This window comes from Rattus norvegicus, chromosome 2, assembly GCF_021556685.1.
Source record: "Rattus norvegicus strain SHRSP/BbbUtx chromosome 2, alternate assembly SHRSP_T2T, whole genome shotgun sequence".
In the NCBI taxonomy this organism is placed as follows: Eukaryota; Metazoa; Chordata; class Mammalia; order Rodentia; family Muridae; genus Rattus; species Rattus norvegicus.
The window spans coordinates 171,653,139-171,668,824 of NC_141535.1; the positions used below are offsets into that span (position 1 = coordinate 171,653,139).

The window sequence follows — 15,686 nt, forward strand, 5'->3', positions numbered from 1 at the left end:
TAAACAGAACTCTGTTGAATGTTTAAAGTTGGATCAACAGAAGATTACATGTTTCACATAATTTAGATTGAGTGATCTCTACCCTATGAATGGTAGACAGAAGAAGACACCGAAGTCATTAGTGTATCTCCTTATCATCTCCAAACATGGAATTACAGGCACTCATCCTTGACCCACCGTTAAGTAATATATTTAACAATGCATCTCAATTATATTAGGGCATGCCTGCATTTTAAAACAACCATATAATTAACTTCTAATATTCACTGCTCTAAAGAACACATCTACAAAGAGCTTTAAGTCTGAGAGCTTCAAGTTTTAAAATGTTACACACTAAATGGGTGCAGTGGCAGATGCCTGCTAAACACAGCTACTGGGAAGTAAAAATAGGGTACAGTGAGCCCAGTCTGATGGCAAGAACCCACCTCAAAAATAAAGATAATAACAAAGGTAATATTATATAAAGTAATAACAAATAAAAGTAAACTAAATTTAAAAAGTAAAAATAAAAGAATATAAAATGCTAATATATGTAACAGAAAATGCCTATGAATACAAAAATACAGGAAAGGCAGCCTGTAAAGGGTAGGAGTATGTTTAATACTAAAAATAAGAACTGTATACTGAACAAACAAAAAGAGAGGAAGAGGCCAGCAGACAGACTGTGAATTTTATTAATAGTAACTTAATTCAATAGTGACAGAGACACTGTCATAAACACTCTTCTGAAAAGAGATGGAAAGATGAAGTGGTCTTGTCCTTACAGACGATCTTTGAAGATACTCCCAACCAGAAACCTCTAGACTCCTAAGAATATTGCTCTAGACGAGTGTAAGGCACACAAGCCCCTGCTGTATATACATCAAGTCCAAACCAAACAAATACAGAAATCATGCCTCTTGTGTAGCAAAAGAAAAATATGGGTCTTTGGTCTCCACCGGTTTCTTACAGCACCAGATTTCCAGTTAAAGTCACCTCCGGAGGGGCGAGGGGCGAGGGGCGAGGGGCTCTGAATGCCCTCCACAGTGACTACTTACTGAAAACAAAGGGATGCCAAGTGCCCCTCACCACTAGTGTTGGGACAGAAGCCAAGACCTGTATACGTGAGACAAAAATCTTCTGCCACTGAGCTATACCCTCCGTACATGTTTGAGAAATCCTTTCTTTATAGTTTACTTTACCCTGCAATATACGATTAAAATATAAGTTTTCAGAACTCACGTTTTATTTAAGTTTCTGCTGTTTTAACTTAACAACCTCATTTAATTTGATCGTCATCCTGCTTTATGCTCTTCATTTCCAGGTTCCCTATATCTTTCCAAGGATGTCATCGCACATAAGTCATGACAACGTTTAGACATGTACCTAAGTGAAGATAAGCTCTCCTGAGGGAAAATAAGAGGACTTGAAAGTCTAAGTACATTCAAATGTCACTGACCCTTAATCTGCACTATCATCTTGATAGGACTCAGAGTTAGCATAGAAATAAGCCCCAGGCCATGTCTTCCAGGGTAATCCTGAGGTAATCCTGTGGCGTCACTTCATCGGCCTACCTAGCTCTGTATGAAGAGGGGAGCAAGCTGAGCTGCTTAGAGAGCTGCTGCCATGACTTCTCTGTGCTGATGGACTGTGAGCCAGCATAAACGCCGGCCTGACGTGGGGCACGTCATCTCAGAGAGAAGAGCTAGTTCAGCAGGGTACCGATCGCACAGGACCTGGGGCAGCTGAACTTACCCGAGAGAGCACCAGCCACCTGGCCATTCTCTTAAAGAGAGTGCTCTGGACAGTCTCAAGTAGCACAGTGGGTGCTGCATGTGAGGTGAAGTAGGAAAGGACTAAACAGAAATGGTAGAGATCTCAGACTGTGGACACCTTTAAGTGACACAGATGCCATTGGTAATAAAATGGATGGCCTCCAGTCAACAGTGTGAGTACCTCATGGTGGCCAGGGTTCCTTGACTCAGAAAGCAGCAATGTTTCAGGAACCAGAGCTCTTGCCATTATGTGAAAAAAGTGCAACATCTGAATGAAGTGGTATAAAATTCTGAAAAGAGACAGCAGCTTGATGGTACAAAATAATTCAGGTCTGAGATGGACAACTCATTAGATAATACTCAGGAGTCTGAGTGTGTCAACCTGAGGGTGTTATATTTCCTAAGTAATATAATATACCCTCAGTGTGTACAAAATTTTGAAATGTGCCTTCTTCGTATACTGTCAGTTTTCAGGTTTTTTGGTGTTCACTTATAAGGTACTACATACCTTAATAACTCACTGAATGTAAGTGACTATATTCAGTCCTATATTTTACAAGGTAAGCTCCAGAAATAATTTGTTTACAACTCAATACCAAATCCCCACTTCACATTTTTAAGTTACTGATATTCAATTCAAACTTAAAATAGCTTAAGTTTCAACTCTACTGAAGCTATAGGTCAATATTGAAGTCTTTAATACATTTAAAAATAATTTTCGGGCTAGAGAGATGGCTCAGTGGTTAAGAGCACTGACTGATCTTCCCGAGGTCCTGAGTTCAAATCCCAGCAACCACATGGTGGCTCACACCCATCTGTAATGGGATCCGATGCCCTCTTCTGGTGTGTGTGAAGACAGCTACAGTGTACTCACATATAATAAATAAATAAATCTTTAAAAAATAAAAATAAATAAAAATAATTTTCAATTAGCCTAAAGCAAATATATTGCCTTAAAAACTTCAAATAGGTGTCTTATGCATTTTAGTACTTTTTAAATGATACAAAATCAAAGTATTAGATTTTACAAAGTCATAAAAGAGTGCTCATTCAAACCCTGGGAACTTCTCTTTGTTTTGCATAATTTGATACTAGTTAAAAAAAAAAGAATGCAAAATTTTAGAGGTGTGTGTGTGTGTGTATCTGTGTGTGTGTGTGTATCTGTGTGTGTGTGTATCTGTGTGTGTGTGTGTGTGTGTGTGTGTGTGTGTCTGTGTGTCTGTGGGCTGCTGACATGGGTACTGGGATCCAGGCTCAAGTCCTTGCTCCAGAGCTGCAAGAGCTCTTAACTGCTGAGCCATCTCTTCAATCCCAAAATGAAATTTAAAACCTAAATTCAATTTAGAACTTGGCATAACAATTTTCTTTTGAATAACAATGTGCTGTTTCACAAAGCATTCAATAAATGTTTTAAGACAGACACTTAAGGATGTGGAGGACACCGATACACATGAGAAGAACTGCAGAAGAATTCATTGTCCCTCCTTGTTCTGGCTAGAAGGGAAGAGATCTCAATCAGCATAGTCTGCAAGGGTCCTCCAGGGATTTACACTCTGCAGCAGCCCCTGCTCCTGTGCTTACACCGTGCTGCTTTCCACCTGTCTATATTAAATAGTCTGGTGTCATCAATGGTTCTACTTTCTCTAGCAGAGTCTAGGTCTTACCTCTCTTCTCTTGGTGACTATTCTTGTTTTCCTTGTCTCTTGTCCTGTCAGCCCTGCAACGGAATCTTTACACTGTGGTGAGAAACAACTTTCTTTGCCCTCCTCCCCTCCACCCTCCTGCCTTTTTTCTGCAGGGTCTGGCTACAGAAGTTGCTAAGAAGCCCAGGCTCCCTTCTAACTCACAACCCTTCTGCCTTTGCCTCCCCAGTATTAGGATTTAAGGTGTGTACCACCATGTTGAGCTCAGGTACAACGTTCTAAAATGGGAATCTGGTAACCCATTTTTAACCCATTTTTACACTGTTTATGTGGCTCCACTGCCTTTTACATAAGCTAGTTCCTTAATAAATATTGCTCTAAGATTTTTCAGGGTCTACTTATCTCTCTAGTGTCACATACACTTTAGGCCTCCACCTCCAACACTAAAATTCATAACTGTCTGCCTCTCTCTCTCTCTCTCTCTCTCTCTCACACACACACACACACACACACACACACACACACACACACACACACACTTTGGCAGGTGAGTTGTAGATAACATGGTCTTTAGCCCCCTTTAGACCCTCTGCAGGTACTTTGAGGGAAGTAGTCCTCATTCTTCTTCATCTGTCTAGTTTATCTTTTAGCTCTCAGTGTGGTCACACAACTCCTCAGGTACTATTTCCTCCTACCACATATCAGCAAGCTTTATTTGACCAAGTCTATCATTTTCCCAAACATTTATTTAAAGAAACAAAAACCCAAAAAACCCAAAGACTGTTTATACACAAAAGCAAACAACAGCCCAAGCAGCACAGGTAAGGATGCAAAACGAAGTCAATCTAAAAATGGACTACCTCTCCCCTACCCCAGGTCTAGAAGTCTTATTTCTAGGCAACCTCTAACAAAACTAAATGTTCGTTCATAAAACATTTATGAAATATAAGCCTTTATTACACACCAAGCCTTTTTGCCAGGATTGGAAATATGGAAATGAATGAAAATTCTTGCCCCTGACTGAAATTACAGCCAAGTCACAAAGGCTTCAGGAACAGCTCCGCAGTGCTAGCAACTCTGCCTGAGCACCCAGGCTCCCCTGCCTGTCGTAAAACAAAGTGGTGAGACACAAAGGTCTCTAACGAGTTCCTGCTCAACCAGTGCTCTGTAATTTAAGTCCTAATGACTGTGGATTATAACTACCTAACTTTAATAGGAAGTTTTGATAGTGTGCTATATGCATGCACTTTCTAAAGCGTTCAGAGCTGGGAAACATCTAAACTATGCACTTCTGTTTTGGACATTCCACAGGAAAAGTCCATTTCCACTGTACCTAATGAAGTAATTCCCTAACCTGATAAGTACAGCTGAACTGACAAGGAGCTTCAACCATGTGTATTTGTTTGCTTCTCTTTATCTCAAGCAACAACTTGCAATATCTAGTTACTATTTAAGAAACAAGGTAACAGCAGCCATCGTATTCCATTTCCACTGTTTTGGGTCAGTCTTATGTCCTCCAGTCTGGTCGTGGACTTACTGTGTAGCAGAGAATGACCCCGAGCCTCTGGCCTCTGGCCCCTAAGCAGAGGATAAGCGGGTTTATACCACTTCACCAAGCTGCTCTTTAGCAATTGTTAAAGCAGCCATTGTAAACAATATACAGCTCGAAACTGCAGAGTAACCTGACATCTGTGAAGTTTAAACTTTAAAGAACAAAAATTGTTGTACTTAGAAAATAACAGTATCTTTGCGGAGGGGTAGAGGAGGCCCAAGGTAGTAAGCTCACTGTCTCACTCTTCTCTAGAGGTGTGTGTACAGGAGCAAGGACGGCAGTGCTGGTGCAGTTCTAGGATGAGCGCGCTCGTTATAACCTCTACAGAAACACGAATGTGGAGGATGGCCTCTCAGAACAAAATAGTCTGAACTGAGAAACCAAAATACAAACTAGAACAGTTTTTTGTCTCATTGCTTGTGCCACAGTGCCACCAGCTGGCCAACCGAATCATTGCAACTCAGTAATTTCTGAGTTCCTGTGAGACTAATTTTAGAGACTGTATGGCTGGTTTTGTATGTCAACCTGATACAAGCTAGAGTTATCACAGAGAAAGAAGCCTCAGTTGAGGAAATGTCTCCATCAGATCCAGTTTTAAGGTATTTTCTCAATTAGTGATCAGTGAGGGAGGACCCGGCCCACTGTGGGTGGTGCCATCCCTGGGTCCTGGGTTCTATAAGGCAGGCAGGATGCGTGAGCCAGGGGAAGCAAGCCAGTAAGCAGCACCCTCCACGGCCTCTGCATCAGCTCCTGCCTCCAGGTTCCTGCCCTGTATGAGTTCCTGTCCTGACTTCCTTTGGTGATGAACAGCAATGTGGAAGTGTAAGCTGAATAAACCCTTTCTTTCCTCCCCAACTTGCTTCTTGGTCATGGTGTTTCATTGCAGCAATAGACACCCTGACAAAGACAGTGACTATCATGCCAAGGCAAGAAAAAAGGTACTACAAGATTCTAAATGAACACCCATAAAGGAAGAAGTATGTATGTATCTCTGAAATCTGCTCAGGGATCCAGCCCCATGAGACTGTTTTGCTGTTCTATAAACATCTATAGTCTAACACCAGTTGATGCATTTCACCCTTTCTTTCTAAAATTTCACTTTTATTAAAAGATTTGAGGTTAAACACAATTTCCTGTTGATTAACTTGAAAAACGAAACAAGAAAGCAACTAACATTTAGGTTAGCGTATGCCTAATAGAGCGTGAGTATAAATACATTGGAAACTGTCAAAAGATGCCTGGAAATATTGTTTCCACTCTTGAGGAAAGGCAGCGAACTAAGGTTAATTTTAAATAAAGCATATCAAATATGTAAGAGATTCACGACACACTAAAGAGTGGACAGCAGCAAGCATTATGGTGTGAGCTTCTTTATGGGAGAAGGTAGGATCCACACTCCCATTCTTTTTCTATGATTTTGAGGTTTTTGACGAAAGTTTGAAGAAACTTTCACTACAAAAATGAGATCATACATACTTCCCTTTCTGTATCTGACTTACCTTACTTGGCATAGACAGATACCTTCCCGGTTAGCCCATGCTATAACAGAAGACAAGACTCTTCACTCATTCTCATAGTCATATTCTCCCTCACCATCTCTCCCTTGGTGTTGAGACCAAGTATCACGGTGCAGCCTAGACTGGACTAGGACTAAAGTCTCAAGAATATTTACCACCATGCTCACTCATGGTTTCCTTGGTTTAATGACAGATGGTATTCTTGTGTGTGTGTGTGTGTGTGCGCATGTGTGTTTGTGTACAGAAATATGTGTATGTGTATTTGTTTTCTGTACCTAGTCAACCTAACAAACACCTGGGTTGTTTCTATAGCTTGTCTACTAGAAATAACACTGTGAAATAACTAGAAATAACAACTTTTGTTTTATTTATTATACTCCCTGAGATGAAACTGTTTCTTTTCTACTTCAACTATCTGTTTTCAGTTTTTAAAGGAATTTCTATACTGTTTTTAAAATAGCTGTTTACCTCCACTGGTTCATTTATTTAACTGTTTGGGAAGGATTAGGAGTGTGGCCTTCTGAAGAAGTGTCACTGGGGGTGGGCTCTGCAATTTCCCAATATTCTGCAGCATTCCCAGTTAGATCCTTCTGCTCAGCTGCTGTCCAGCACCATGCCTGCCTGCCTGCCGTCACATTCCTTTCCACTCTGAAGCCCAATAAACCTTCTGTGGGTTGCCCTGCTCTTGGTATCTTAGTGCAGCAACAGAAAAGCAACTAAAACATCCACAGTTATGTTTAAAGATTCTCCCTAATGCCCATATGAATGAATATAAATTTCTACAAATTACTCAGAAAAAGGTTCACACCTAATTAAAACACTGGCACTATAGAAAAGTCATTTCACAAAAGACAATACCCACACGGTGGTTCAACTGTTCAATGTCATTAATCATCAGAGAAACGGATAATAGGTTATCACTCAACCTCTATAAGAACAGCTAAGATGGAATTAATTATACGTCAAATATGAGGAACTATCTAAGATGCTGAAAACTAGAACTCTCAATCGCTCACTGCTAGTGAAACTGTCAACGTCTGTGTACACTGTACACTTCTGCTCCTTCAGAAGTTGACTGTGTACAACAAACATCTGTACAGACGTGGGAGAGGCAATTTTATTCATAATGGATAAGGACTAGACATATCCTAACATTCACTGACCAAAAACAGATTACAAACAGAAAAATATCATTTAAAGACCAAAACGTGCTACAAACAACAATACAAGTGAGCCGCAGATGTTTGGTGAAAGTGAGTTCACAAAGTCCCAACTGTACAACCCCACTTATAATCAAAGGGGCAGTAAAAAGCAGCCCACTGATGAGACATGCTTGCACATCTTGTATTTGGGGACTGAGAAAGGGGGTCACAAATTTGAAGACAGCCTAGGCTACATAGGCTACATACCCTGTCTCAAAACATCAAACCAACTAACCAGACACAAATAAATAAATATATATATAAATAAATAATCAGTCAATCAATCAATCTAGACAGGTTACATTAGTGGCGCCCCTCCCAGAAAGGGGGAGCATACTGCCTAGCAATGAGGGACTGGTCCGAGTTCCCGGGAACTCTGAATCTTTATTCAGTGGTGCTTTCCTGGAGCTATCTATACACTTCACACTGGAGCGTTTCCCCTCTGTACGAGCCAGACTCCAATAACAACAAGTTTTAAGGAAAAAGAACAGGCTGTGGTGACTTTTCCAACCTAACTTCGATTTTTTATTTTACTTTTGCACTGAGGACGTTGACCACACTCCACCACTGAGGTTACTCCTGCCATGCTTTGAATATAGTGCGTGTTCACTGAATACAGGTCTGCTGCTTCCATTAGGTATTTCTGTTGTTTCTGCTGAGACAGAATCGTACTACTCTGTAGCCCATAACTTACTATGTAAATAAGCTACCCTAGAACTTGCAGCAATCCCCCTGCGTCTGCTCCCAATGCTGAGATGGTTCACCTTCAGACAGGCTTTGAGGGCATCAATCCTCCTGCAGTAGGCATTCTTTCATTGCTCTATGCCCAGTGCCTTGTGTGATAGATAGCAGCTACTTAATAAATATTCACAGAGTAAATTTGCTAAAGTAGATATCAAAACTTGGAAGAAAAATGATTAAAATGTTGGTACAATGAGTATTTGTGCTAATAGGTATTTATTAGGTAATTGGCAGCAGGTGATGACAGTAACCTGAGTTTCCTTATCATGCAGGTTTATCTTAGAGGTAAAAGATTTCATTATGTGCTCAGAATCTTAAGTCTTCCATCAGTTACCTTATTTTATACTACACATGCTCAGAAACCAAATTAAAGTACTTGCCAAGTAAAATAAATAATTAGTGTACATGTGGTCTGTGCCTAGTAAAATTTATGCTGCCATTTATGCTGTAATGTTAAAGTGAGGCTTCTGAGAGGCAAGAACGGCTTTCTCATGAGACTGATTCTCTCAAGAACATGTTGTTATACACTATTTAGCAATTCTGTCTTCTCTCCCTTCCACATGCACTCCAAGTTAGCACTCACAAACACCCTCTCCCCATGTGATGTTATCTGTCAGGTTACAGGACAGCACAATCCTGAATTTCCCTGCCTCTAGAACTGTGGATTAGTTAAGCCTCTTTTCTTTATAAACTATTCACTCCCAAGTATTCTGTCCTGGCAGTGGAAAATACTAAGATAAACCTCAGGCTTGAAGACTACCACAGAGTCTATCTAAAACAGTAGTTCCCAACCAGCATGAGTGTCTCTCCAGCCTTACAGACGCTGAGCGATGAAGAGGAAGCTGCTCGGTAGAGAACGAAGCTGCCGCTGGCGCCTACAAAGACAGCCCCACAACTGACAGTGAGCTGACACCAACTCAGAGTCCTGAACTAAAATACCATAAAAGGACAAAAGATTTCATTCTTAAGTAGGACACAGAAACATATGGGAACTACAAAATAATTTAAAACTTTCAACCTTTCATGAAAACACACACACACACACACACACACACACACACACACACACACACACACACACACACACAGAGCTAGGCATGCTGCTGTGTACATTTAATTCCAGAATTCAGGAGTTCCAGGCCAGCCAGGGCTACACAATGACATTCTATCTAAGCAAGCAAACAAATAGCATAACAAAACAAAACTAACCTTTTAAGACCACAGAAACCATATTAGGTAAAGTTGTACACTTGTATCAAATGTCATTAGAAGAATGTTTCATCTCAGAAATACAAAGTATCACTATCATTTCTGACTTTCAGGCACATTACTCATCTTACTCACTATTAATATCCTAATAAAAGTAAATAGTTTTTGGAAATGCTATCAAGGTTACACTGTTAGAAATGACAGAGCTGAAATTTGAACCCAAATTATTTCCAGTCTCATACGGTTTTCTTAGAATGCATTAAACTGAACTTGGACGCAGAGCAAAGTTAATTTCACCAGGCTAAGGTTGTCTCGCAGTGGTAGAGAGACACTATGCTTACCACAGTCATTTCAGTTTCTTTCTGAGTTAACTGTGCCACTTTCAGACGCTAACAGCTTTGGTGGTTCTAATGAGACATGTCCCACACAGGCTCATGTATTTGAACACTTGGTCCCCAGTTGATGGCACTGTTTGAGGAGGTTATGGAACCTTTAGGCAGAGCCTGGGGACAAGCTTTGAGGGCTTACAGCCTCACCACACCTCCTGTTCTAAATTACACTTCCTATGTGTGGACAGAAATTTGATCAGCCAGCTTCCTGCTCCGACCTCTCGCCAGGACTGCCCATCCACTGCGGAACCACAGCCAAAATAATCTCTCTTCCATGAGCCCCTTCTGGTCATGGTACTTTATCACAGCAACCCAAAACAACAAATGACAGCAAAATCAAAACCAGCCTCCTAGAAATTATGTGCTTTTTAAAAAAGCAGTTAGATGGTGCTATATTTTTAAAGGACATATTGATATTTATAAATAATATTTTAAAAGTAAAATACTATGAAAGTTATGAAAGTAAAATAAAAACTATATAAAATTATATGCCAAAACTGCAAGATACATTTGTCATTCTGGTTAATGACATAAATTTTTAGGGTTTTTCTGTAGGTTCTCTATTAGTGAGCTAATAGCAAAGCTTATAGCACAAGAGCTCAACCCTGACAAATCAGTGCCACAGCCTATCCAATATTCCTCATGATAACCTCAGATTATTAGCGAAATTTGCCATGATTTTTGCATTAACAGAAAGTAAAGTGTTCTTACCCTATTATAGCCATGTTCGTGGGCATCACCAACTTCCCCATTACTAGTTACTGGAATTTCCGCTGCAGAATTTTTGGGGGATTCTTCAGCCATGGCAGACACCTAAATTAAAAAAAAAAAATTTTTTTTTTAAAGAGAAGAGAAAAATCTATACTAATGCAAAACTATAAAAGGCACATTTTAAGACTTATTCATATACACTTACTGTCTACCAATCTTTTTATAACTTGATATATTAGCCACATATTATTTCATATATATTCAACATGATGGCAATACAACAAAATAAATGTATGTGGATGCTTTCTTCGCACTCACTCTAAATTCCTTGATTTACAGAAAAGTTACAGGTGAAAAATGAGAGGGGCATCCTCCCTGCCTCTTAGAATATGGTAGGTCACCACTCATAATAGAAGAAATACTTCATAAAGTCATGCGTGGTGTATAACTTATACAAAGAGAGTTCACTTGCCCTACTTAATGGACTTCAAACTGAGCTATCTACAGAAAAACTTTTCCTAATATAACAAAAGTTTTAAATATGTGAACCAGAAGAACAAAAGTTTTATCCTCTGGGTGATGGTTCAAAAAGCAAAGCAGTAGTTAAAAACATACTCCTTAATTTCATAACCATATGAAGTACAATTTTTCAGAGATTAAACAATAACAGAACATCAATTATTACTGTTAAAGCAGTTGTACTTCAACAATGACTTTAAGGTTGACAAATTAATATGAGAATTTTATACAAAGAATCTTAAATTATTTAAAAATCACCAACTTTAAATTTTTGAAACCTTCAAAGTAAACCAAGCTATTCAACTTTCCACTGAGAACTGATGACCATCTTTCTCCCCACTGTTTCTTAGTCACTGATGTCTTTAAAAGTGTTACTTATCCCTTATATTTTAACATGGATAGCCACTAAAATAATGACCATGGGATAAGTATTTGTCAGGGACAGACAGTACATTCCAATGGACATGTGTTTTAATGCAGACACCTGAGTCTAGCTTCTCTCTCACTTACACTGTGGTTACCAAAACCATAATGAACAACTAATTATAACTGTGTGTATACATGTACAGTTAACCTACAGACCTAAATCAAAAATGCAACTAAGAAACTTATTAGCAAGACTCTGGATTTGATCATTAACACCGGAAAAAGAAAATCACTGAATATTCTCTGAAAGTTTTTTTAAAAAGAGATTTCAAAAACGAAAACAAAAAAAACCTTCTGGCCTTAGCTGGTTGTTGTTGGTGGTATACCTTTAGTCCCAGCACTTGGGAGGCAGAGACATGTGGATCTCTGAGTTCTAAGGCCAGCCTGGTCTACAAAGCAAGTTCCAGGACTGCCAGGGCTACACAGATACCCTGTCTTGAAAAAGCAAACAAACAAACAAACAAAAACCCCTACTGAGCTCTCAACTGCATGAGTCCTGTTTTCTAAGACATCCATCTAAACAAGCTTCCTCTCCTATCCTCAGTTGTCTAGTTGAGTGGAAATCGCTAACCCAACCTGAACGGGAGGGAAACTCCATGAAAATAGTCTTGAGGAGCTAGCTGCCTCTTTCTACCTAGAACCAGCTCATCATTTCTCTCATCTCTCACCAAAGACAAAGGCCCCTCCCGAATATCTGCTCGGCCCTTCCCCCATATGTGCACACCGGCATCAATCATCTACAGGTGACTCCTGCCTATTAGAGCACAGATGGCCCTGAGCAACAGATACCAATCCAATGGTAGAATAACCCAGCACCAGACTCTAATGTTGTCTGACCCCTTACACAGCAGGGAAAGGATTCCTCTATGCTTTGCTTATCAAATGACCTTCCTGGCAACCCAACATTCACAGATGTCACCCTAAGGTCTAAACTTCCTGCTGTCTCCCACGTTGTGGCAGCATAGTCTCCTTTCCCCAACTGCCTTGAGCAGAACTACTCAGAGACAATGGCACTTATACTCTAACTGTCCTTTGAAGTGTGCATCTGGAAACATGACTGGTATGACCGTGGTATGACTCAGGCCTAGGATCCACTCATTACCACAGCTACCAGAAACAGTGTGACAGCATTTGGTCAATAAATGATGTTTTACACAGAAAAAGAACAGAAAAGTCCACCTGCCTGTATCTCTCTCTATCTCTATGCATATATTTGTACATACATCCCATAGAATCTCAAATATGAAATGCGGATAATCTCCTTACTTTTGGCTGGGAACATGTAGATAAAGCAGGCCTTTTTAAACTAGTGGAAAGCTAGGAAAAAAGAGGAGGAGAAAGAGAATCCAGGAAAGGACAGATCTAGTAAGGTCAACTCAAATTCTGTCTACCTACATCTCTAACCCTTGAATTTTGTTGGAATTGACAGACCCAAAGGAACACAACCAAACAGAAAAGATCTAGATAAAAGAATCACAATCAAGAACAGTTTGTAATGTAATATCACAGTCAAAATTTTCTCCTACTGAGAAAATTACCCAAAGGAAATAATATCAGAGAGAAAACTAACAGACTGCACTCTCCATATCTCCGTGTTCCTATCTCAGTCAATGTTCTACTGCTGTGAGGAGACATCATGACAAAGCATCTCTTAGAAATAAAGGACTTAACTGGGGTCTTGCATACAGTTGCAGAGGGTTAGTCTGTTAGCTGCTGGGGACCACGGCAGCACAGAGGCAGACGTGGAGCTAGAGAAGTAGTTGAGAGCTACGGCCTCATCTACAGGCAGAGGAACACTGGACCTAGTATAGCTTCTGAAACCTCAAAGACCACCCCCACCACGCTTCCTCCCACGAGGCCACACCTCCTAATCTTCCTAGTCCTTTCAAACAGTGCCACTCCCTGGTGACTAAGCTTTCAAATATATGAGCCTATGGGGCCCATTCTTATCCAGACCACCACAATCCACAATGTCCAGAATACAAATCAAAACATAAAATAAAATCAAGAAAATTCCAAGAATATATTCCCAGGGAAAATCCAATCTAGTCTGAGATGCTGAAACTAATGAAGACCTAGAAGCTACTGTTTTTGATTAAAGTGAATGTTTACTTCTGCTGTTGTGGTTCTTCTTTCCCGTTGTTTGTTTGCTTGTGTGAGACAAGAGCTCTCTCCCAGACCTCAGGCTGAGGGTGATCTCTAAGTATCTTCGGCCATCTCCAAGTGCTGGGATAAAAGGAGTGTGTTATGACACCTGACAAAAAATGAATATTTACAACATTGAAAATCTCAGTGACAGGGAAAAAGAAAAAAAGCAAAACAAAAAGTAAGCCCATGGAATGAGCTAACACTCAGTGGCAAAGAATTTGTCCACTATGATAGTTAACACTTACTGTTACCTACGAGTCAAGCCTCTGGGCATAAATGCAAGAATTCATCTAGAATAGGTAAACTGAGCCAAGGGTGAGAAGACTCCAGAGCTGAAAAGGAGAAAAGGAGTTGAGTCTAATCGCTCTGCCTCCTGACTGCGGACACAGTGTGGTCAGCTCCGCCACTCCTTCCACAACAATCAACTAACTACATCTCCTTGAAAACTAAGCTAAAATACAGCCAATCTTATTGGATTGCTAATGTTTATTGTTATGGTAACCACACTAAGTAAGGCTGATTTCTCAAGTTTCTGACACGATCTCACTGAATTCAGAGCAAAAAAAGAGATGTTCAGTACAATACAACATAGCATTTCTGCTATTGAAATATAACATAACTTGAGCACATATAATAGAAAATATTTCAGAACCAGTAAGTTTTGTATTACCTTTGTTTTAAAAACATTTATTTAGTTGTAGGTTTCAAGAATCATTTTTATTTTTTATTTCTGTGTAGCTGTGTGCATGCATGCCATACATATGTGGTGCCCATGGAGGCCGAGAAAAGGGATCAGATCAGCTGGATCTGGAATTACAGGTAGTTTTGGCCATCTAATGTGGGCACTGAGAGCAAGTGTTCATCACCAAGCCATCGCTCCAGACCCTAATCTTAAATTCATACAGTTAAAACTTAAGAAGTAAGAGCTGGCTTACAAACTTTTTAAAACGTGATAATCAACTTCTGCAGGCCAGCACATCCACTGTCTACACTGCTGAATTAATTCCTGGTAAGGGAATGAGTATATGGCACGTACTAGCTGGATCTATGGAAACAAACTTTTAAAAGTCAATACACTTGTCTGGCGATGAATGGAAGCTGATCACGCTTTCTATTTTCTACTTTACAAGGGGACACCAAGTCGTGCCTCTTTTCTTTCATGTTCTGACAAGTCTAAGCACATTTTAAGTTCATTGTCGTGTTAAGGAAGAGATCAAAGTTGGTCAAATACTTTACATGACTATTGTTTTTTTATGCTGGCAGAAAGGACATTCATTTTTATAGTAATTGATATGTAATTGACTCATATGTAGTTAATATACTTTTAAAACAGGATTAACCTTATAATACAAAGAGTAATGTAAAATCAGAAAACTGAGTGGGCCCGACCCAGAGAATAACTATGCGGTGCAGCTCAACAAGCAGAAGACAGAGACTAGCTGCTTCTTTAAAACAATTAATGATAATTCTAATTATGCCTATGTGTGCTTATAGATTCGGGTACCTACAGAGGCAAGAAGAGGGCATTATGATGGGGCTAGAGTTACAGTGGTTGTGAGCCCCAAATGTGAGCCTTCTGCAAGAGCAGCAAGAGTGTGGAGCCTCGGAACCACGCCTACAGCTCCAGGCTCTAGCTTCTTGAGTTCTTTCAATGGAATAAAGCTAGGGTAGATTAAAGGGGATATAATTAATGACACTTTTAGAGTTGGGACTTTATCCCTACAGTATACAGCAAGGCCTCAAGAAGCCATGGTTCCCAACCTCGGAACTCCCTGGGAAGTTTGTAACCCTTCCAGGGAGATCACGATTTAGTGATGAGCCCCTCTGAGTTGCCACATGGATGACCAGGAATTTCACATGCTGCTTCTTCAACCG

At 40.0% G+C, this 15,686-nt stretch overlaps 1 protein-coding gene across 28 annotated transcripts in view; it reads right to left on the bottom strand.

Moving 5' to 3' along the window:
- Arfip1 (ARF interacting protein 1) overlaps positions 1–15,686 on the bottom strand; it is a 79,381-nt gene that overhangs the window by 41,144 nt on the left and 22,551 nt on the right. For 13 of the 28 annotated variants that reach the window (NM_021763.3, NM_001446610.1, XM_087631936.1 and 10 more), the window contains 1 exon segment: positions 10,719–10,820. In NM_021763.3, coding sequence (NP_068531.1) covers positions 10,719–10,811 — 93 coding nt within the window. In that variant the 5' untranslated portion in view covers positions 10,812–10,820. 28 annotated transcript variants of the gene reach the window in all.